Source organism: Leptodactylus fuscus, chromosome 4 (genome assembly GCF_031893055.1).
Source record: "Leptodactylus fuscus isolate aLepFus1 chromosome 4, aLepFus1.hap2, whole genome shotgun sequence".
Classification (NCBI taxonomy): Eukaryota; Metazoa; Chordata; class Amphibia; order Anura; family Leptodactylidae; genus Leptodactylus; species Leptodactylus fuscus.
The window spans coordinates 207,057,446-207,080,232 of NC_134268.1; the positions used below are offsets into that span (position 1 = coordinate 207,057,446).

General features: G+C 44.6%; 1 protein-coding gene across 7 annotated transcripts in view; it reads right to left on the reverse strand.

Moving 5' to 3' along the window:
* Positions 1-1,931: 1,931 nt before the first annotated feature.
* The window catches only part of CACNB2 (calcium voltage-gated channel auxiliary subunit beta 2), a 207,039-nt gene continuing 186,183 nt past the window's right edge, over positions 1,932-22,787 (reverse strand). For all 7 annotated transcript variants that reach the window (XM_075271719.1, XM_075271724.1, XM_075271722.1 and 4 more), the window contains 5 exons: positions 18,116-18,225; positions 9,222-9,373; positions 7,828-7,923; positions 4,381-4,566; positions 1,932-2,519 (listed from right to left, as the gene is read on the reverse strand). In XM_075271719.1, the coding sequence (XP_075127820.1) occupies positions 2,028-2,519; positions 4,381-4,566; positions 7,828-7,923; positions 9,222-9,373; positions 18,116-18,225 (1,036 nt within the window). In that variant the 3' untranslated portion in view covers positions 1,932-2,027. The remainder of the gene's footprint in view (positions 2,520-4,380; positions 4,567-7,827; positions 7,924-9,221; positions 9,374-18,115; positions 18,226-22,787) is intronic.

The following is a 22,787-nucleotide window of genomic DNA, read 5'->3' on the forward strand; positions in this document are numbered from 1 at the left end:
ATGACCTACCCTAAGAATGGGTCATCAATATCACATTTGGTGGGGTCTTACAACTGGCATCAATATTAGATTAGTTGGGGTCTCACAACCAGCGCCCCTACCCATTGCTGCTGCCTCATCCCTGCTTATGCTAGGTTCACATCTGCATTCAGGTCTCCGTTCATGGAGTCTGCCGGGGAAACCTAATCCACTTTAAAAAGTGGTTACCCTTGAAGACCCATGGACACTATAGACTATAATGGGTCTGCCAGGTTCCCACCCGAAAAAAGGCTTCAACGAGTGCAGGAGTGGATCCAGTCTTACCAAGTACAGCGCCATACATTGCATAGTGCCTGTACTTGGTATTGCAACTCAATCCCATCCATTCGAGGACTGAGCTGTAGCATGGCCATATGACCATGGGACGTGATGTCACTGGCCTATGAAGAACAAGTGGTAATTGCCTGATCTCCATGCCCTCTGCAAACAGCTGTACGGTGTGGATGGTGCGAGTCAGACCCCCAAACCCCTCTGATGGTAAGTTCACACAGAATTTTTTGGTCAGGATTTTGAGGTCCATATTTGCCTGAAAATCCTGACCAAAAAGACGTCTCCCATTGAAATTAATGGGAGCATGGGAGATGCTCGCGATTCGGCCTGAAGACACTCTCTCCTCCCGACTAGGTCCATTCATTGGGCCTAATTCGGAGCGGAGCGCGCGACTGGATGCCGTTGCAGTGCACTGGAATTCAGTCGCGGCTACCTGTTTTTTGGGCCGGAACCTGAGGTTCCGGGCCAAAAAACCCCGTCTGAACTTACCCTAAGGGTCATTGGGTGTGGTCACCCCTGGGCCGAGGAAGGTTCCTTAGGCAGTCCATAAGGTGTCTCTTATGGTATGCATTATAGTATGGGGGCCCGGTCTAGATTTTGCCTTGCGGCCCAGGAATTTGGGAAGACGCCTTTACCACAGAGATAAAAATTCTCAGCGATCTGTCCATTTGCCTGCCTTAACCCTTGGAAGTCCCCCCTTATAACAGTGGTTCTGCAAGAAAATAAATTACATACAGATAATATTAAAACCATGACCCAACTATCGATAAACCGGCCGCCTTCCTGCCCGAAGTCCAGCAAAGCAGCCGATTCACCCATATCCTAACTATCGATCAATTGAAAGAGTCCTAACCGTTACGTGTCCATGCTAATTCCAGTCACTGACTATTAAAGCATGATGTAAGAAACGTACGAGGCGGTACAGTCAAACCGTTAACCATGCAGGGCTAAGAAAAACAACAAAAACGGAACCAACATAGAGAAACATTACATAGAAAAAATTCATCTGAAACATCGTGAGTATAAGGCAATATTTAACTCTGCTCTCAAAAAACGAAGACGACGGGAGGTCGGAGAGAAAAAAAAAAAAAAAACATAAAAAATAAAATAAATAGTGGCTTTGAAATCAACATTCAAAGTAGGTGGGTGCATTCCAAAAATACAAAAATAAATGCAATGTTTTAGTAGTCTCTTCACAAGTCTGATATCACTTTTGCAGCCACGACATATTAGTAATATAGAGAATCTAACAGTGCAAAAGTGGAACACGTATGGAAGGAAAAAAAAAAAAAAATCGTGAAATCACCATTTTTTATGCCCGAAATAGTTTTTTTTGTTTTTGTTTTTTTTTTCTAAAAATAGGAGGTTACAAAACATCATCACTTGCTTTAGAACAGCAACAATATCTTGATGGCAACGTACAGCATTGAAGTGGTTGTCACAGAAAACGGCTAAACACATGGTTTGGTAACAGGTCGGTGGAGGAACCATGGCAATTCGAGGTGAAAAGAGTTAAAAAGAATATCCTACGCTAAGCGCCGTATCGGCCATAGCCGGAAAAAAAAAAAAAAAACTGTAGAAAAAGAGAAAAAAAAAACATAGAAAATACAGTAGGGGGCGCTATAGGTTTTACAACGGAGGGAAACAAGTTGTAAGGGGTCTTATACAAGATTGAGGGGGGGGGGGGAAAAGTCAACACGTAGAAAGGTGTCGAAAATTTACTGGCGGATGTAAACCTCCCGATTCCACTCGTTATCGTTGCGTTTCCTGGAAACCTCTCCGTCCCTCTCGCTATATCGTTCTCTGGATTTGTGACGACTGCGGGGTTTGTTGCAATCGTTGTGGTCCTGCTCCCTGTCCTGATCATGTGTCCGGTGTCGAGACTCTTTGTGTCTGTGTTCGCTACCTCCGTGGGATTCGTCTCTATGGTTGTGATCCCGGTGGGATTCCTGAGGATCAGCGTGCTCGGAAGAGTAGTCATCCTTTGGCTCTAGGTAAACGGAGTCTCTGGCGTCTTGTGTCTCATTATCAAACGTGTCCTGTCGGGAGAGGCCTCGGCTTACTCCACTTCGATGATTGTGGTGCTGCGCGGAGGAGGAAGATCGATGTTGAGACTTTCTGGTCACTTTCTCTTCAGAAGGTGCGTCCTCTTCTACGGATCCCATTTTCTCCGGTGCCGGAGGGTCGTTTTTCTGTTCTCCTTGGGAGCCCTGAGAAAGATGTAAGAAGATAACAGAGGTTAGACAGAAATATCTTGAACATTGAAGGTAATGCAAATCTTCAAACCTTCTGCTGGATGTCCAAAGTCCTTAAAGGGAGGGTTTCTCCAGTTTGTACTATTGATGGCCTATCTTTAGGGAGTTCTGCATGTTGGACCTCCGCAGATCTATCATTGATGGCCTATCCTAAAGACTTAATATCCTTCAATGGGACAGTGCTGCAGTACCTATATTTGATGCTACAGTTGTACGGCAAGTAAGTAGCGTGGCCCATGATTTGTAAACATTACTATGAGTCGCATTGACTCGGTACAGCTGATCTGCAGAGGGCCCATGTGTCGGACCCCCGTAGATCTAATATTAATGGCCTATCTTAAAGAGTTAATATACTTCAATGGGACAGCGCTGCACCTTATGCTACAGTTTGTATGGCAAGTGAGCAGTATGGGTAAACATTACCAAGAGCTGCACCATCTCGGTACAACTGATCTGCAGAGTTCCTGTGTGCTGGAACCCTGCAGATCTAATATTAATTACACCTGACCTGCTTTTTGCCACCACCCCTTCACCCCTAAACCCGATGCTACAGTGTGTACGGCAAGTGAGCAGCGTGGCTTGTGGTATGTAAGCATTAGCAAGAACTGCACCAACTTGGTACAGCTGATCTGCGGAGCTCATGTGTGTTGGACCCCTGCAGATCTAATATTAATGGCCTATCTTAAAGAGTTAATATCCTTCAATGGGACAGTGCTGCAGTACCTACACCTTATGCTACAGTTTGTACAGCAAGTGAGCAGCGTGGCCCATGAGTTGTAAACATTAACGAGAGCGTCACTGACTAAGTACAGCTGATCTGCAGAGGCCCCATGTGTTGGACCCCTGCAGATCTAATATTAATGGCCTATCCTAAACAGTTAATACCCTTCAATGGGACAGTGCTGCAGTACCTAAACCTTATGCTACAGCGTGTACGGCAAGTGAGCAGCGTGGCTTGTGATATGTAAACATTACCAAGAGCCGCACCGACTTGGTACAGCTGATCTGCGGAGGCCCCATGTGTCAGACCCTCACAGATCTTATAATAATGGCCTATCTTAAAGAGTTAATATACTTCAATGGGACAGCGCTGCACCTTATGCTACAGTTTGTATGGCAAGTGAGCAGTATGGGTAAACATTACCAAGAGCTGCACCATCTCGGTACAACTGATCTGCAGAGTTCCTGTGTGCTGGAACCCTGCAGATCTAATATTAATTACACCTGACCTGCTTTTTGCCACCACCCCTTCAGAAACTTTGTGATCTGCCGCCTGAAGCAAGATGTTCCTCTTGCCTCATGGAAGGTGCGGCTCTGAGTACAGGATTAGTAACATATGGCTGCTTTCTTCCAAGAACAGCTCCATCCCTGTCCCCGGGTACTTTTTCGTATGGCAGCTCAGCCCCATTCACCTTAGTATAGCTGTGCTGCAATATTGAACACAATCCTTGGATAGATGTGGTGCTGTTTCTGGAAAAAGAAAGCCGCCTTAGGTTTCTAATCCTGTACAACTTCTTTATGCCTTATGTATTCGCTGAACGACTGGAAGTGAAGCTGAAAATTACAAAACGTATCCTAACTGATGCGTATCGAGAAGATGAGATATGGTGAGTTGTTTGACAGGTCGTCATACCGGAGAGCTGATGCATTACCAATATATGAGAAAATTGCTGCTCAGCATCTGTCTTTGCAGTCAACATTGTATCTGGTGCTTGCAGGGTAGTGCGCCATTATAAGTCGTAGCTTAGGCCTGTATACAACATGATGGAGACCAGCAATATATACAATGACCCCTATCTCATGTCATCATTTGTACCTGTGCATTCGAGGCCGAAGAGGGTGTTGCAGGAAGCGTTGCTGTAGTTAATGTCCGAGATAGGAGTGCATTTGGTGGGTTGCTGCTGGGCGGGTGGGTGGCCTTCCAATAAGCCTCTAGATAGTCCGCTAGATGTTCACAGGCGTCTTCTAGTTGGTTTTCATCCAAAATGACATCAAACATTTCCTAGAGAGCAAATATTATTAGACAGGCTTAGTAAGAACATTGTATCAGACCTATAATCTGAATTCTATTACTATTAGTGAAGATATACCGATGTATCACCCACTGTATGGGCCACGTAAGTGCCCACCAGAAGGAATTACCCTGAGGGTCTACGTTCAGATTATAAAGAACTTCCTCATTACATCATACGTTGTACCGTCACTGTATGCACCACCAGAACCTTATCTGTGAATGAACCCATAAAAAATAGACCCTCGTGGAAAGTGATGGGCACCACATTGGCTTCAAATGGGTTTGTCTAGAACCTGGGCCAACTTAAATTAGTAGTCCGGAATTTGGAGCAAACAATGACAAAGACATAGTCGCTTATCCCCGGTTCCCTGCTGTCCAGGCCCATTCACTGTTTCTTTCCGTGTCAGGACTTGCCATGCCAGAAGCCGAGAGCAGAGAGGCTCACGTGGCCATTGAGACCAAACAGTGGCCTCGGTGATCACTGCAGATGAACCGGTGACATCACTTCCCAGGACAGAAGGGAAAAGGAGACTGGAAGTGAACACCAAGACACCGGAGATAGGTGAGCATGACGGTTTACTTGTTATAAACCCACCTTGACCACCACTGAGTTTGCTCCAAATCCTGGCCAACTCCTTTAAGGATCCTCTGGCGAACCAGTCTTGCACTAGCGGAATGGGAATTGGCACTCGATTTTATTAGATAAGGAAGACTTCATGAGCTATGAGGTTCTTCTGGTCAACATGTCCCGCGACAACAGCTCCGATATTTTCCATAAAACATTTCTCTTTACCATTTAGGCTGGTCATACAACCCGGACACTCATTGGCCAACAAATATCTCTCTGGATCTCCCCCATACACATACAATCCAGCATTGGTTCTCAATAGGTAGAAATCAAAGCATAATAACAAAGTAGATAAAGTTGGATAAAGACACAAGTCCTTCAAGTCCAACCTATAAACCTACCAATTCGACCTAGAGGAAAAGAAAATAACCCCATGGGGTGGACGCCAATTACCCTAACGGGGAAAAGATTCCTTCCCAACTCCAAATATGGCAATTGGATGATATCCTTGGATCAACATCCTATTCCAAAGATTATGTACATGACCAACTGTGTAACTGAGACTCTTCCATCTTGTCTTCTTCTGCTTCGTGCCATTTCAATATATATAGGGTGTCCTATAAAATATGGGAATGGGACAGAGCCTCGGGATGCTGCACAGTCGTATGCATGAGGCCTTGCTTTCAAGAAAGTCATGGAGACCATCTTGAAGTAGTACAAGTTATCAGCCATCATCCTATCATGTGAGTTCCAACATCTCACCGCTCTTACTGAAAAGAAGTCTCGCCTATGGCTAGGGTGAAACCTTTTTTCTTCTAGACGTAGAGGATACTTCTTGAATTATTCTACGATTGATTATGTCATTTCCATATATTATCATCTAAGTAATGGACCCCGGACAATCCATAAAGACCTGGATAACAATATCAGACCTGGATTTACTGCTTCCCCTTCGTTCCTAGCAAGGGGTTGACCTGTCATAAATGTACGTAAATAAGAAGTAAAAAATGAATTGCCTTTGTAGCGTCTGGCCTTTCTACAAGTGATTCTTATTGATTTGCTGTGCTTGCTTATTACCATATAATCCGATAGGATACAGGCCGGCTACACCAGTACAGAGAGAACCCGCCACCTGCACACAGCGGAGCCCGCCAATGTGTTCCCGGATCAAATATTCATGAGGCTGTACCCTATCAATCCACAGAGGACCAAGACGCGACTGAGACAGAAGGACAATTACTGAGCACAATCCCCATCGCTAAATGAATCCGGTCTCTAGATTGCTTCTCGAAGATGGATCTCGGAACAGGGAACGCCGATGAACTTGGAGACCTCTAATTTCATGGTGCCGGCTAACCCCTTTAATACCACGCACCTCAGATGGTAACTGCTTTTGGAAGATCACTTACATTATATTCTAGCGAACCACACGTGGACTGATATGGCATAGTGATAATGTGGCCCCTGAAATCCTTGTACTTACGCTGCTGATTCATGTGTAGCTATTTTAACGCTTTGTTTAGACCACGATGGAAACGCGTTGGCAAAAACCGCAACATTTTATAGTTACTGCAAAGCGGATGGAATTCTAGCAAATCCCATCCACACACTGCAGAAAAATACGTGCAGTGAAGATTTCCAAAACCGTCGCAAATTAGGAAATCGCAGCATGTCAATTATACCTACAGAAACGCTGATGGTTTCCCTATAGATATAATTGAAACACAAAGTCCGGAGGAAAATTCCGTGAACTTTCTGTTTAAAGCGCTGCGGGAAGAACCACGATGAATTGCCGCCATGGTTTTTCCCGTCGTCCCGTGGGGCCTTAGACTGAAGGAGTTTTCTGGGATTATAAATTGATGGCCAAGGCTTCGTATAGACCACGAATGTACAGTACGATTATCCCTAGCAGAATGAGGAAGCTAATTCATGACACCATGGCTGGGACAGCAACGTAAATGTGGATATTCCTGGGACAGAACTGTAAAGACGGAAGGATTTTCTCAGGCTAAGAATCTTATTAGCAATGTTCTCTTTCAAGGTACAAAGCCCTGTTATTTACACTTCTAAGGTACTAGTATACTGAACTATATCTCTATATACCGGTAACTTGTATCTGCAAAGAATATTGCTACTCAGACTTTAGGCAGAGAAAATCCTCCCATCTTTGCAGTTCTCAACTTACTGCATTGTTGAAGCTCAGAGTTCAAGACACATGTTATAAAAACTGCCTAAAATATTAAGAGGTATCTCAGAAGCAATGTGAGGGTGTTGGGCAGGAGGCGGCGGTCTCTTGGCACAGAGGGAGGGAGCGCAATTCTTCCTTTGTGAGGCGAAAACTAAGACGTTGAGATTTTTTAAGACAGTACATCAGATTAGAAATGTGTTGCAAAAAGTTGCTTTTGGAAAATTTTTGCCGAAAGTCAAAAAAGTGAGAAATGGCGGGCAACACGGTGGCTCAGTGGTTAGCACTGTAGCCTTGCAGTGCTGCAGTCCTGGGTTTGAATCCCGCCAGGAACAATTGCAAGGAGTTTGTATGTTCTCCCTGTGTATGCGTGGATTTCCTCCCATTCTACAAAGACATACTGATAGGAAAAAAATGTACATTGTGATCCCTATATGGGGCTGACAAAAAAAAGTGAGGAAGGGGGAGGGGATGTTAAAATAAAATAAAACCTTACTGGCGGACACTGCGCTAGTTTGTCCGCCGCCACCATTTGGACATTTAGATGTTTCGCCTGAGATTTTCCTCTGGATTTTATCAACCTTTGTAAAACCTGTAAGAGAAAATGGAAACATTAGACACCAATTTAAAATATTCAAAAATATTCTACAAATTGTGAGCGATGTTAGAGATAATTGGTAGAATTACGAGGCTGTTGTTTGGCTCATTTTACGAGGACATTAGGTGGATTTGCCTATATTAAAAACTGTTAGGTAAAAACTAACTTTTGTCATTCCTACCTGACTACAATGGGGGAAGAGGACGACCCAACTCTCACATGTCTCCTGGCAGTCATATGATTTTCCTACAGCCACCACTAGGGGGATCTCATTGCACAGATATTTGCACAGCTCCAGTTGAGTTCAATGGTCGCTGCACATTGGTATACGTTAATGTTGGCGCCAAAAGATTAGACTTTAAAGGGATCCTATCATTCAGATGGAATTTTTTGTCCCTAACACGTCGGATTAGCCTTAAGAAAGGCTATTCATCTCCTACCTTTAGATGTCTACTCCGCGCCGCTGTTCCATAGAAATCCTGGTTTTCGCCAGTATGCAATTGAGTTCTCTTGCAGCACTGGAGGCGGTCCCCAGCGCTCAAACAGCACTGGGGGAATCCTCAATACTACGAGAGAACTCTCAAGCGCCACCTCCATCTTCTTCAGGAACGTCTTCCTGGCGCAGGCGATGAAACTTGTAGGCCTTGGGCAGAGCCGACTGCGCATGCCCACAGGCCACAAGAAAATGGCCGCTTACTTACTGTGTAAGCGGCCATCTTTCTTGTAGCCGCAGGCATGCACAGTAGGCTCAGCCCGAGGACCGAGGCCTACAAGTTTCACTGCCTGCGCCAGAAGAAGACATAGGAAGAGGACGTTCCTGAAGAAGATGGAGGTGGCGCTGGAGATTTCTCTCGCAGCATTGGGGACGCCCCCAGTGCTGCAAGAGAACTCATTTGCATACTAGTAAAAACCAGGATTTTTACAGAACGGCGGCGCACAGAAGACATCTATAGGTAGGAGACGAATAGCCTTTCTTAAGGCTATTCCGGTGTGCTAGGGACCAAAAATTCCTTCTGAAAGATAGGATCCCTTTAAGATAAAAAATAGCTATATTCACTATGTCACTGATCAGCCCTACATCACATAAGTGGCGATAAAATGGCGATATCTCAGCAACAGAGGCAACGATTCACAAGGGTGACACTACCATATCTAACTGCGGAGCTGGGTTAACATGCTGGTTCTGCTGACAGACTCCCTTTAAGCTGGGTAAACGGAGCTTTAAGGGAGTCTGTCAGCAGAATGGAGACCTTGATAAAGTGAGAACCCATTGCAGCAAGCCACAGACTTACCTTTGGAGAAGAAATCTTGACATACACTATGATGGGGGCTAGGGAAGTTTTGCTTAGCTGCGTTGGATGGTTTATCGTATCGGCATCTAAAACGACGAGCTGTAACGTCCTTGCTAATTCGAAGATCCGCTCGATTTCGCTCTGAACTTCCGCTGCCAATAAAAAAAGGATGGTACAAAATAAAAGATAATGTTAACTAGTGTTCCACATATTCAATATTAAAGGGCTAAGCCAGACCACCCCTCTTCGACCTTATACAGAATCCATTCTCCATATATTGTTGCAGTCTGTATCAGTTCTTCATTATGTCTCGTACAGTGTTGTGGTGGGACAGGAAATAAGAACCTCAAGGAATGGACGGCAAGTGGGTCAAAGGGGCAAATTGGTCCTTTTCTATCATGGCAGAAGATATATTTACCAACCAATACTATTCTCCTGATATGCCAACCAATACACATCAAAAACCACAGGCGGAAATCCTCAAACACATGCAAAAGTAACGCTGTAAGAGCATGTTCACACCCAGCAGGTTTTGTTGCCAAAATTTCTGCTAAAAATCATCTCCATTCAGAAACCACCCTATTCAGATGAATTGATCTGATCTTAAGTCGAAAATGCATATCTGCAACAAAGTGTGACACATGTGAACACACGCTAAAAGCCCTAACAGCAAACCTGGGAAGCATCGGAGATAGAGTTGTAGGCATTGTTATTAGAGATATCAAATAAAGGTTACATGAAGGAACTTACTATGGTCTGGGACTTGTCAGAAACCGGACCATGATGTCCTTATTGTGGACAGGTTATCAGGAGGACACTACATGTATGAGAAGATAACCCAACCACAATAAGGACATCATGGTTGGTTATCAGGAGGACACTACATGTATGAGAAGATAACCCAACCACAATAAGGACATCATGTCTGGTTATCAGGAGGACAGTACATGTATGAGAAGATAACCCGGACGCAATAAGGACATCATGGCTGGTTATCAGGAGGACACTACATGTATGAGAAGATAACCTGGACACAATAAGGACATCATGGCTGGTTATCAGGAGGGTACACTACATGTATGAGAAGATAACCTGGACACAATAAGCACATCATGGCTGGTTATCAGGAGGACACTACATGTATGAGAAGATAACCCAGACGCAATAAGGACATCATGGCTGGTTATCAGGAGGACACTACATGTATGAGAAGATAACCTGGACACAATAAGGACATCATGGCTGGTTATCAGGAGGACATTACATGTATGAGAAGATAACCTGACCACAATAAGGACATCATGGCTGGTTATCAGGAGGACACTACATGTATGAGAAGATAACCCGGACACAATAAGGACATCATGGCTGGTTATCAGGAGGGGACACTACATGTATGAGAAGATAACCTGGACACAATAAGGACATCATGGCTGGTTATCAGGAGGACACTACATGTATGAGAAGATAACCCGGACACAATAAGGACATCATGGCTGGTTATCAGGAGGAAACTACATGTAGGAGAAGATAACCTGACCACAATAAGGACATCATGGCTGGTTATCAGGAGGACACTACATGTATGAGAAGATAACCTGACCACAATAAGGACATCATGGCTGGTTATCAGGAGGACACTACATGTATGAGAAGATAACCCGGACACAATAAGGACATCATGGCTGGTTATCAGGAAGACACTACATGTATGAGAAGATAACCTGACCACAATAAGGACATCATGGCTGGTTATCAGGAGGACACTACATGTATGAGAAGATAACCCGGACACAATAAGGACATCATGGCTGGTTATCAGGAGGACACTACATGTATGAGAAGATAACCTGACCACAATAAGGACATCATGGCTGGTTATCAGGAGGACACTACATGTATGAGAAGATAACCTGGACACAATAAGGACATCATGGCTGGTTATCAGGAGGACACTACATGTATGAGAAGATAACCCGGACACAATAAGGACATCATGGCTGGTTATCAGGAGGGGACACTACATGTATGAGAAGATAACCTGACCACAATAAGGACATCATGGCTGGTTATCAGGAGGACACTACATGTATGAGAAGATAACCCGGACACAATAAGGACATCATGGCTGGTTATCAGGAGGACACTACATGTATGAGAAGATAACCTGACCACAATAAGGACATCATGGCTGGTTATCAGGAGGACACTACATGTATGAGAAGATAACCCGGACACAATAAGGACATCATGGCTGGTTATCAGGAGGACACAGATAACCTGACCACAATAAGGACATCATGGCTGGTTATCAGGAGGACACTACATGTATGAGAAGATAACCTGGACACAATAAGGACATCATGGCTGGTTATCAGGAGGACACTACATGTATGAGAAGATAACCTGACCACAATAAGGACATCATGGCTGGTTATCAGGAGGACACTACATGTATGAGAAGATAACCCGGACACAATAAGGACATCATGGCTGGTTATCTGGAGGACACTACATGTATGAGAAGATAACCTGACCACAATAAGGACATCATGGCTGGTTATCAGGAGGACACTACATGTATGAGAAGATAACCCGGACACAATAAGGACATCATGGCTGGTTATCAGGAGGACACTACATGTATGAGAAGATAACCTGACCACAATAAGGACATCATGGCTGGTTATCAGGAGGACACTACATGTATGAGAAGATAACCCGGACACAATAAGGACATCATGGCTGGTTATCAGGAGGACACTACATGTATGAGAAGATAACCCAACCACAATAAGGACATCATGGTTGGTTATCAGGAGGACACTACATGTATGAGAAGATAACCCAACCACAATAAGGACATCATGTCTGGTTATCAGGAGGACAGTACATGTATGAGAAGATAACCCGGACGCAATAAGGACATCATGGCTGGTTATCAGGAGGACACTACATGTATGAGAAGATAACCTGGACACAATAAGGACATCATGGCTGGTTATCAGGAGGGTACACTACATGTATGAGAAGATAACCTGGACACAATAAGCACATCATGGCTGGTTATCAGGAGGACACTACATGTATGAGAAGATAACCCAGACGCAATAAGGACATCATGGCTGGTTATCAGGAGGGGACACTACATGTATGAGAAGATAACCTGGACACAATAAGGACATCATGGCTGGTTATCAGGAGGACACTACATGTATGAGAAGATAACCCGGACACAATAAGGACATCATGGCTGGTTATCAGGAGGAAACTACATGTAGGAGAAGATAACCTGACCACAATAAGGACATCATGGCTGGTTATCAGGAGGACACTACATGTATGAGAAGATAACCTGACCACAATAAGGACATCATGGCTGGTTATCAGGAGGACACTACATGTATGAGAAGATAACCCGGACACAATAAGGACATCATGGCTGGTTATCAGGAAGACACTACATGTATGAGAAGATAACCTGACCACAATAAGGACATCATGGCTGGTTATCAGGAGGACACTACATGTATGAGAAGATAACCCGGACACAATAAGGACATCATGGCTGGTTATCAGGAGGACACTACATGTATGAGAAGATAACCTGACCACAATAAGGACATCATGGCTGGTTATCAGGAGGACACTACATGTATGAGAAGATAACCTGGACACAATAAGGACATCATGGCTGGTTATCAGGAGGACACTACATGTATGAGAAGATAACCCGGACACAATAAGGACATCATGGCTGGTTATCAGGAGGGGACACTACATGTATGAGAAGATAACCTGACCACAATAAGGACATCATGGCTGGTTATCAGGAGGACACTACATGTATGAGAAGATAACCCGGACACAATAAGGACATCATGGCTGGTTATCAGGAGGACACTACATGTATGAGAAGATAACCTGACCACAATAAGGACATCATGGCTGGTTATCAGGAGGACACTACATGTATGAGAAGATAACCCGGACACAATAAGGACATCATGGCTGGTTATCAGGAGGACACAGATAACCTGACCACAATAAGGACATCATGGCTGGTTATCAGGAGGACACTACATGTATGAGAAGATAACCTGGACACAATAAGGACATCATGGCTGGTTATCAGGAGGACACTACATGTATGAGAAGATAACCTGACCACAATAAGGACATCATGGCTGGTTATCAGGAGGACACTACATGTATGAGAAGATAACCCGGACACAATAAGGACATCATGGCTGGTTATCTGGAGGACACTACATGTATGAGAAGATAACCTGACCACAATAAGGACATCATGGCTGGTTATCAGGAGGACACTACATGTATGAGAAGATAACCCGGACACAATAAGGACATCATGGCTGGTTATCAGGAGGACACTACATGTATGAGAAGATAACCTGACCACAATAAGGACATCATGGCTGGTTATCAGGAGGACACTACATGTATGAGAAGATAACCCGGACACAATAAGGACATCATGGCTGGTTATCAGGAGGACACTACATGTATGAGAAGATAACCCGGACACAATAAGGACATCATGGCTGGTTATCAGGAGGGGACACTACATGTATGAGAAGATAACCTGACCACAATAAGGACATCATGGCTGGTTATTAGGAGGACACTACATGTATGAGAAGATAACCCGGACACAATAAGGACATCATGGCTGGTTATCAGGAGGACACTACATGTATGAGAAGATAACCCGGACACAATAAGGACATCATGGCTGGTTATCAGGAGGACACTACATGTATGAGAAGATAACCCGGACACAATAAGGACATCATGGCTGGTTATCAGGAGGACACTACATGTATGAGAAGATAACCCGGACACAATAAGGACATCATGGCTGGTTATCAGGAGGAAACTACATGTAGGAGAAGATGACCTGACCACAATAAGGACATCATGGCTGGTTATCAGGAGGACATTACATGTATGAGAAGATAACCCGGACACAATAAGGACATCATGGCTGGTTATCAGGAGGACACTACATGTATGAGAAGATAACCTGACCACAATAAGGACATCATGGCTGGTTATCAGGAGGACACTACATGTATGAGAAGATAACCCGGACACAATAAGGACATCATGGCTGGTTATCAGGAGGACACTAAATGTAGGAGAAGATAACCTGACCACAATAAGGACATCATGGCTGGTTATCAGGAGGACACTACATGTATGAGAAGATAACCTGACCACAATAAGGACATCATGGCTGGTTATCAGGAGGACACTACATGTATGAGAAGATAACCCGGACACAATAAGGACATCATGGCTGGTTATCAGGAGGACACTACATGTATGAGAAGATAACCCGGACACAATAAGGACATCATGGCTGGTTATCAGGAGGACACTGATATTATTTATATTTGCAAAAATGTTTAACTTTTAAATGAGTAAAAATTTCAGTAGGGTTATATTCATGGGAAAACCCCTTTAAGACAACCTTAGGAGTTGCCCCATTAGAGAAGACCATCATTATATTAGTATACCGATACTGTGGCGAGGCTTCATCTAGCCCGACACTGAATGGCATGCACGTAAGATCTGGACGACTTGAGTCTTCCAGAGTTTTTTCCCATTTTTTTCCCATTCCACCATATCTGAACTTTTCTTTACAAGTCACGGGTTATATAGGAAACCATTACAAATGCATTACAATGGATCCAGGAAATTCAGGTCAAGCATTATGTCACAGTCCCTACGTGATCATAATACGATCCAGGAGTCACTGTGGGGCGACTGATCAAGACCGGTGTACACCTATGGGGAATGTGCCTAACTTATGACAAGGCGCATCCTCCAGGGTCTGTGCACGCTTGTGGCTGGCATAGATTGCAGTCATCATTGATGCCCGAAAACTGGCGCAATTGATGCTAAATCTGCCAGGTATGGTGGACCCACTCCTGGCACAGCTGCCTCGAACTCTTTGCACACAGGGACAAAAATAGTGTAAAAACAACGACAGACTAGTTGCAAAACCCCAGTCTTGGTGTAAATATAAATTCCCCCTCTCCTCTTCCTGTATTCTGCCCTCGCATGCTCGTAGGGCATATATCTCTGTATTACGGCATGCGATATACCATGGCATTCTCATGGAATTATATGCAGTATGTATGTTTGTATCTTTAGGTTTGGCCTACTCGGCAACATTTGGCCTTGTAGTTGGGTTTGGTCACACCAGCTTGGGCACAAAAATGGGCAATCCACTGTTTTGTGATGTGACTAGTATATAACATTTCCACGGCACATATACAATTACAGAGAACCCTACACATGTGAGAGCATTTCACCAACCAGCTCTTCCATGAATCCAGGAGGTTATCCCTTATTTCGGGAGTATGAGGTACAGTTAGGGAGGGTTCACACGGTGTAACGTGCCGCTTGATGTGGCACGTCTATGCCGCGGGAACCTTTGCAGGCCGTACACGCTCCCATTGATTTCAATGGGAGCGGGGATCGTATGTGCCGCACTAGTTTGCGGCTGTGATTTTGCGGCCACAAACGATCCCTGCTCCCATTGAAATCAATGGGAGCGTGTACGGCCCGCAAAGGCTCCCGTGGCGTAGATGTGCCACATCACGCGACACGTTACACCGTGTGAACCCTCCCTAAGGGCCTAGGGCAGCCTTGTCCGGGATCTTAAGGTATTGATACTGATGACTAATCCACAGAACAGGTCATCAGTATCAGATCGGTCCGAGACCTGGGCACCGTCTCATGGTGTTGCTGCCACCAAAAGCACTAGGGCCATATACTGATAATATTCCAGTGGATGGAAGTGGAGCTACAGTTCCAGACTCGCATACAGTATACAGGTTCCCACTTACTTGAATGAGCGAACACTGTTTGGATCAGCCGTTCCGAACAGCACGCTCCCATAGAAATGAATGGAAGCACCTGGCACGGTGACCGGCCGCCGGCAAAGTGTACGTGCCAGGTGCTTCCATTCATTTGTATGGGAGCGTGCTGTTCGGAACGGCTGATCCGAACAGTGTTCGCTCATCTCTAAATAGGAGCACGGTCGCTTCCAGCCGTATATATAGAACATGGCTCCAGATGGCCCAAACGTCCAATCAGATGGGGGCTGAGAATTGGGCCTTGACCGATCTAATACTGATGACCAGCAGGAGCCATAGTGTGGGATATAGGGAGGTGGGATTCTTTGTAGAGAGTTGCAGTCCCAAAAATGTCTATAGTGGGTAAACCCCCTTTTCGCACATATTACACACACAATCTAACACGCAACATCCACTTTGAACAAAAACTTTCAAGATTCCAGTTACAATGTACATGGTTTTCTTTACTGAGATACATGACGTCTCCTTCGCCATTCAATACCAATGCTAAATGCGGCTACTTTCCTGTTCCCAGAGAGCAGTGCATTGTGGGAATTGACATGGTGCTGTCAGAGTTGCTGTCTGTTTCCAAGGGCAGCCAGCAGAATTCTGATGGCGGCCGTGTAATGTATATGAATATGGAAAACGAGAGTAGATTTCACGTGAATTATTGTTATAAAGTCTAATTAATTATGCTTTACATTGTACACCAGTCATCAGAGGGTTAACAGTAGGCCTCATTTATCAAAACCGTCTATAAGGTCTTTGTTGCCCGTTGCAACCAATCAGAGCTCGGCTCTCATATCCTAAACTGCTCCAGTAAAATAAAAGCTGTGCTGTGATTGGTTTCTATGGGCCACAAGGATAGATTTGATAGACGGGCCTATGTGTCTAGGTATCACGTCACACACAGAAAACAATACACTGCAAGCACAATACAGTGTATCCGGTACATACCGAAACCTTCTGACATGGGAGGGCATTAATGGAGAGAATACGGGCGTGAACTAGACCATTATGAGGAAGACGGGGGGTGATATCACATGTGTGGGGGGGGCAAGGTGAAAATACGGCAACTAAATAGACTACAAGTGAAACTTCTATAGGCAAACAAGAGCAGACATCTCACATTACAGTCACTGTTAGGGTCCCTTCACACGTATCGGACATGCCACAGATTTTGGTGCGAATTCGGTGCCGAAATACACATCAAAACTGATGACTATGAATCCCATGCATGTGAATGGGGCTTCCATAATGGAAAGCCTAAAATAGCGCCCTCAGGCTGGAATGGTGAGGTTTATCACAATAGAAATGGCATCAATTTCTGGACGCAGGTCTTGGCTCAATGAAATGTGGTCCCGAGTAGAAGACCCTCCCACCCCTACTCTTAAAGGGGTCATCGAAGACTATGAAACTGAGCTTCCTCCACCTCACGTTCGTTGTCTTATGAATGGGGTGGAACGGCAGCCACGTGACCAATGGGTGTGATGTCACTTCCTGAGAAACGGAATCGGAGCTCAGTCTCACAGTTCTGGATAACTAAGCCCACTCTCCTGGCGCATAGGAATAGAGAGCGTCCATACTTGACATCCCCTTTAAAGTTACCATGGGGATGGAGGATTTATCCACACCAAACCCTCTTTCAAGAAAGCCAATTTTTTCATGCCCTGTACACCAGAATACAGGCATACAAGGCATTAGAAATCTCCCCAATTGTGTCACAACCCACTACAGAATTATTGGAGCTTTCATGCAGCCACCTGGCATTTCCAGAGTTCGAATACCATTAGAAAAGATAGTTATTTCACTGGAATTCTGTCTTCCTAACTACATCAGGGAAGACAGGCTTGCACATTCCAGTGAGCGCCCTCTATTGGTTTGCAATACTGAGGCAGCAGCTGACTTCCTAATTACATCATGGAAGACAGATTTGCATATTCTTCCCATGGTTCTTCTGAGCAGCGATACAAAACAAAGAAGAAGACATTGTCCGGAACTTACCTAAACTTGATCGTGTATTGGATCTTTCTATAATTGCATGTTTACTTGGATTGTTTAATACTGAACGTTTGGCAAGCGAGATGTCAGCGGTGACCCGAGTAATGGATATTCTGTGGAAAATAGGATGAAACACGTTAGTGAGATAAAATGAGACAAGTGACAAATAGTCTGACGAATGAATGAGTAATAACACGGTGACACGATGAGTCCCGTCTAACCGGTGACTATGGCTGTTATGGCTTCATTTAGGTTACGGCAAACAGTGGCGGACGCAGGAAGAAGTCCTTTTGTCGTACTGTATGGGGGCCTATGCCAGGAGTAGATTGAGGAGAAGGTAGACGTATAAGAACTTCCTGTGCTTTTCCGTTATCGGGCTGGCATCGGCGTTCAGCACCAGTCAGCAGTTCGGCATCGGGAATGACATCCGAGGACTGACTGCTGGACCGATGCTTGTGCCCTGTCTCTAGTAGCCAGTACATCGATGCCCCCATCCATCCTCTCAGTGCTGCCCCCCAGCTCTCACATCTGCCCCGTACCCCTTCTCCCCGCCACACGACTAGGCCTCACCTTGGAGCTCTCAATCTGGCCATTTGCGTTCAGGAGTAAAGACGCTGGCACTGGAAGCCATGACCGGTACTGAGACCGGAGACCGGAAGGAAACACACAGGGTCCTGAAAGTGGCGGCAGAGATTCAGGGACGCGCCAACCATAGTAATGGTAGGGAGCTACGGCCAGCTGGAGGGACAAACGTCCTGCAGTGCCGGGGAGAGGGGTACGGGGCAGATGGAAGGAGAACTGGGCGCAAGCATCGGGCCAGCAGTCAGTCCTCCAATGTCATTCCCACTGCTGACTGCTGCTGTCCCAATGCAGGTGCTGAACTGCAGTGCTGGCCCGATACGGCAAAGTACCAAACTTCCTATATACTTCCCATTCCTTTTGTGACCATTCTTGGCTTGGACTCAAAAAACTGCAACAAAACAAGCTGCGTGTTCGCAACGTGGGGCCTCAACCGAAGACTGAAGAACTCACAATCCCTTAAACTCTGCTCCCTGCCTTAGCCCACATTCAACCCATTGGCCCCAAATTAAATGCAATCGGGTACGTGGTCAAAAACTCTCTGATCTGTATAATGGCTGGGGCTCCGTTATCTCCCAACCAATATTACAAGAAGCTTCAGTAATGTCGCCACTCCAACCCAAGTCTGAAATGAAATCCTATTTTTGGAGGTACTTTGAATAAAGCTTTAGGGAGCGGCATAAGCCACAATTCCTTAATATATTGTTATTAGTAGAAATGTTCCTATCATCAGCAGGAACAATCCAAAAATATAGCCGGGTACTTTAACTTCTCCCATGGTTACCCTTAGCAAATGAGACGCGGGCTAGAGATGGTCGTAAACAGCCAGCAGACCGCTGACAAATGTGCAATACACAGACTGCCGCGTTCTATTTTCAGATCACTCCCGCTGATAATGGAAGCGATTCCGATAATAACGTTTTATTAAAGCACATCTGCACTCAAAAATCGAAGCTCTGCTGAGATCTCTTCTTCTTCTGTCACCGCGTCCTGCTTGTTTGTACCTGTATCAGACAACTCTACTGATCTCTTCTATTCTATGTACTCAAGTCTAGGAAGTGAAAATCTAGTGGCCATTATATCAGCTACAGAGCTATCATGTAGTCACCCAGTCACCCAGGCTTTACAGGAATGTGTGGACCCTGCTCTGTTTTCCGTCACAATTATTTTTTGTAGACTCAGTCTGTGACTGTCCCTCTTATACTCCCCAGATGATATTAGAGAGATACTAATTAGCATAGTCCATTGTTGTTGTTTTTTTTTTTTATTAATTAAAGCAGCATTCTGGAACTATTTAAAGGGGTTGTCCAGGATTAGAAGAAACATAGTTGCTCTCCCTCTATCATATAACCCTACTAGCTGGTACCCGCGACTTCGTCTGCGGTGATTGTAGAAGTGGGTATATACAGGCGCGGGTAAGGTTTTCGTACTGTGTATAAGGTATGGGATATAAAATGTAACTGTGTATCTTGTTGTTGCTGTAATTCTGAGAGCACATGAGACTTTTGTGTTGAATGTAATTTGTATTTCAGCCGCTATACGGTGTTGGTATAAACTGTACATAGTGTCTTTGGGACAGAGGTATTTCAGGTTAATATACTTCGATATACGACATTGTATGAGTTGTTATTTTGCGCCAGTACATGTAAGTTTTGGGCACAGGATACTCTTGAGCAAGCAACATAAAGTCTGGCCCTGTGCATGACAGTTTAGTAACTCCATGCGCCTCTTATTAATAGCAATTAACCCCATCATGTCCTTCACATTAACCCCAGTGTAAGAGTTACTGATAGAGATGAGCGAGTACTGTTGGGATCAGCCGATCCGAACAGCACGCTCGCATAGAAATGAATGGACGTAGCCGGCACGCGGGGGGTTAAGCGCGCTGGCTACGTCCAAGCGGAAGTACCAGGTGCATCCATTCATTTCTATGGAGCGTGCTGTTCGGATCGGCTGATCCCAACAGTACTCGCTCATCTCTAGTTACTGATATGTGAGAGACTTGGAGGTAATAATTAAGTATCTTCATTACTGAGGTCTTTTATTAGTCCCTCCATGTCTCACATATTAGTAACCTTTATATGAGGCACACAGGGGTTAATATGAGGGACATGATGGGGTTTATTCCTATTAATGTGAGGAACATGGAGTTACTAACACTAAACTAATAACCCCAAATGCCTGACATTAATGAGAATAGGAAGTAAAGGAAGGGAGCTGTGTGTTTCTTACCTTCACTTTGCTAGGAGCTTCGGCAGGAGCTATCACTATAGCAGGCAGAGACCTGAGCGACTAAGCTCCACCCCCTGGGTTTCCTGCACATCTCGCAAAGGGGAGTGTCCTTATGCTTCAGCTCTAGCAGAGACTTTATTGAACTCTTGCAGGTCCTGTGCTGCTGGCATGCCAGTGAAATATGGCAGGAGTGCCACTCTTGGCATGTGTGCCAGGGGTTGCTGACCTCTGCTGTAGGGGGCAATATGAATTTTGTGGCTTGCTATGGTCCAAAGTGTGTGAGATTGCAGAGATGGTGGTGTGAGTTTGGGTTTTGTGGGGGTCCTGGGAAAAACGTATGTGCGCTATTGTGACGAAAAGTAGCCTATTGCGCAATCGAGCGTAGGGACTATGTTTGTGGAAAATTTCAGCCAAATCGGTGGAGCGGTTTTTGCGTGATTGACCGCCAAAGATCCGAACATCCAAAGGGTCCTGGGAAAAACGTATGTGCACTATTGTGACGAAAAGTAGCCTATTGCGCAATCGAGTGTAGGGACTATGTTTGTGGAAAATTTCAGCCAAATCGGGGTCCAAAGTGTGTGAGATTGCAGAGATAGTGATGTGAGTTTGGGGTTTGTGGGGGTCCTGGGAAAAACGTATGTGCGCTATTGTGACGAAAAGTAGCCTATTGCGCAATGGGGTGTATTAACTATGTTTGTGGAAAATTTCAGCCAAATCGGTCAAGCGGGTTTTGCGTGATTGATTAACAAACATCTGAAGACACAAACCCACAAACATCCAAACTCACAAACTTTCACATTTATAATATTAATAGGATATATCACAGAGCTCAGCTTCTCTCTTCTATCATATAACCCTATATATCACAGAGCTCAGCTTCTCTCCTCTGTCATATAACCTATATATCACAGAGCTCAGCTTCTCTCCTCTATCATATAACCTATATATCACAGAGCTCAGCTTCTCTCCTCTATCATATAACCTATATATCACAGAGCTCAGCTTCTCTCTTCTATCATATAACCCTATATATCACAGAGCTCAGCTTCTCTCCTCTATCATATAACCTATATATCACAGAGCTCAGCTTCTCTCCTCTATCATATAACCCTATATATCACAGAGCTCAGCTTCTCTCCTTCTATCATATAACCTATATATCACAGAGCTCAGCTTCTCTCCTCTATCATATAACCCTATATATCACAGAGCTCAGCTTCTCTCCTCTATCATATAACCTATATATCACAGAGCTCAGCTTCTCTCCTCTATCATATAACCTATATATCACAGAGCTCAGCTTCTCTCCTCTATCATATAACCCTATATATCACAGAGCTCAGCTTCTCTCCTCTATCATATAATCCTATATATCACAGAGCTCAGCTTCTCTTCTCTATCATATAACCCTATATATCACAGAGCTCAGCTTCTCTCCTCTATCATATAACCTATATATCACAGAGCTCAGCTTCTCTCCTCTATCATATAACCTATATATCACAGAGCTCAGCTTCTCTCCTGTATTATACTCTCACAGGTTCACTTTAAGGAACAAGGTTTCCCTTCCTGGCAGCCCAACAAGTATTCTCTACTTGATGTTGTCCAGGTCAGTACAGCACTGGCTGAAAGCATGACCGCTATTCCAAATCCAAAGGGAATGTTAACTAACCAGTGGAAAGAAATCCTCCCGCCTATGACAGCCATTGTGATCAACACACATTTTTTCGATGTGAAGAAAAGAAGACAGACCTGGTAATGGACGTTAATAGACTGTTATGTACCAGGACAGCAATACATAACATAAACCCGCATGAACTGCTTGTCCTGGGGTAAACATTCCCTTTTATTCCGTGTTCAGGGG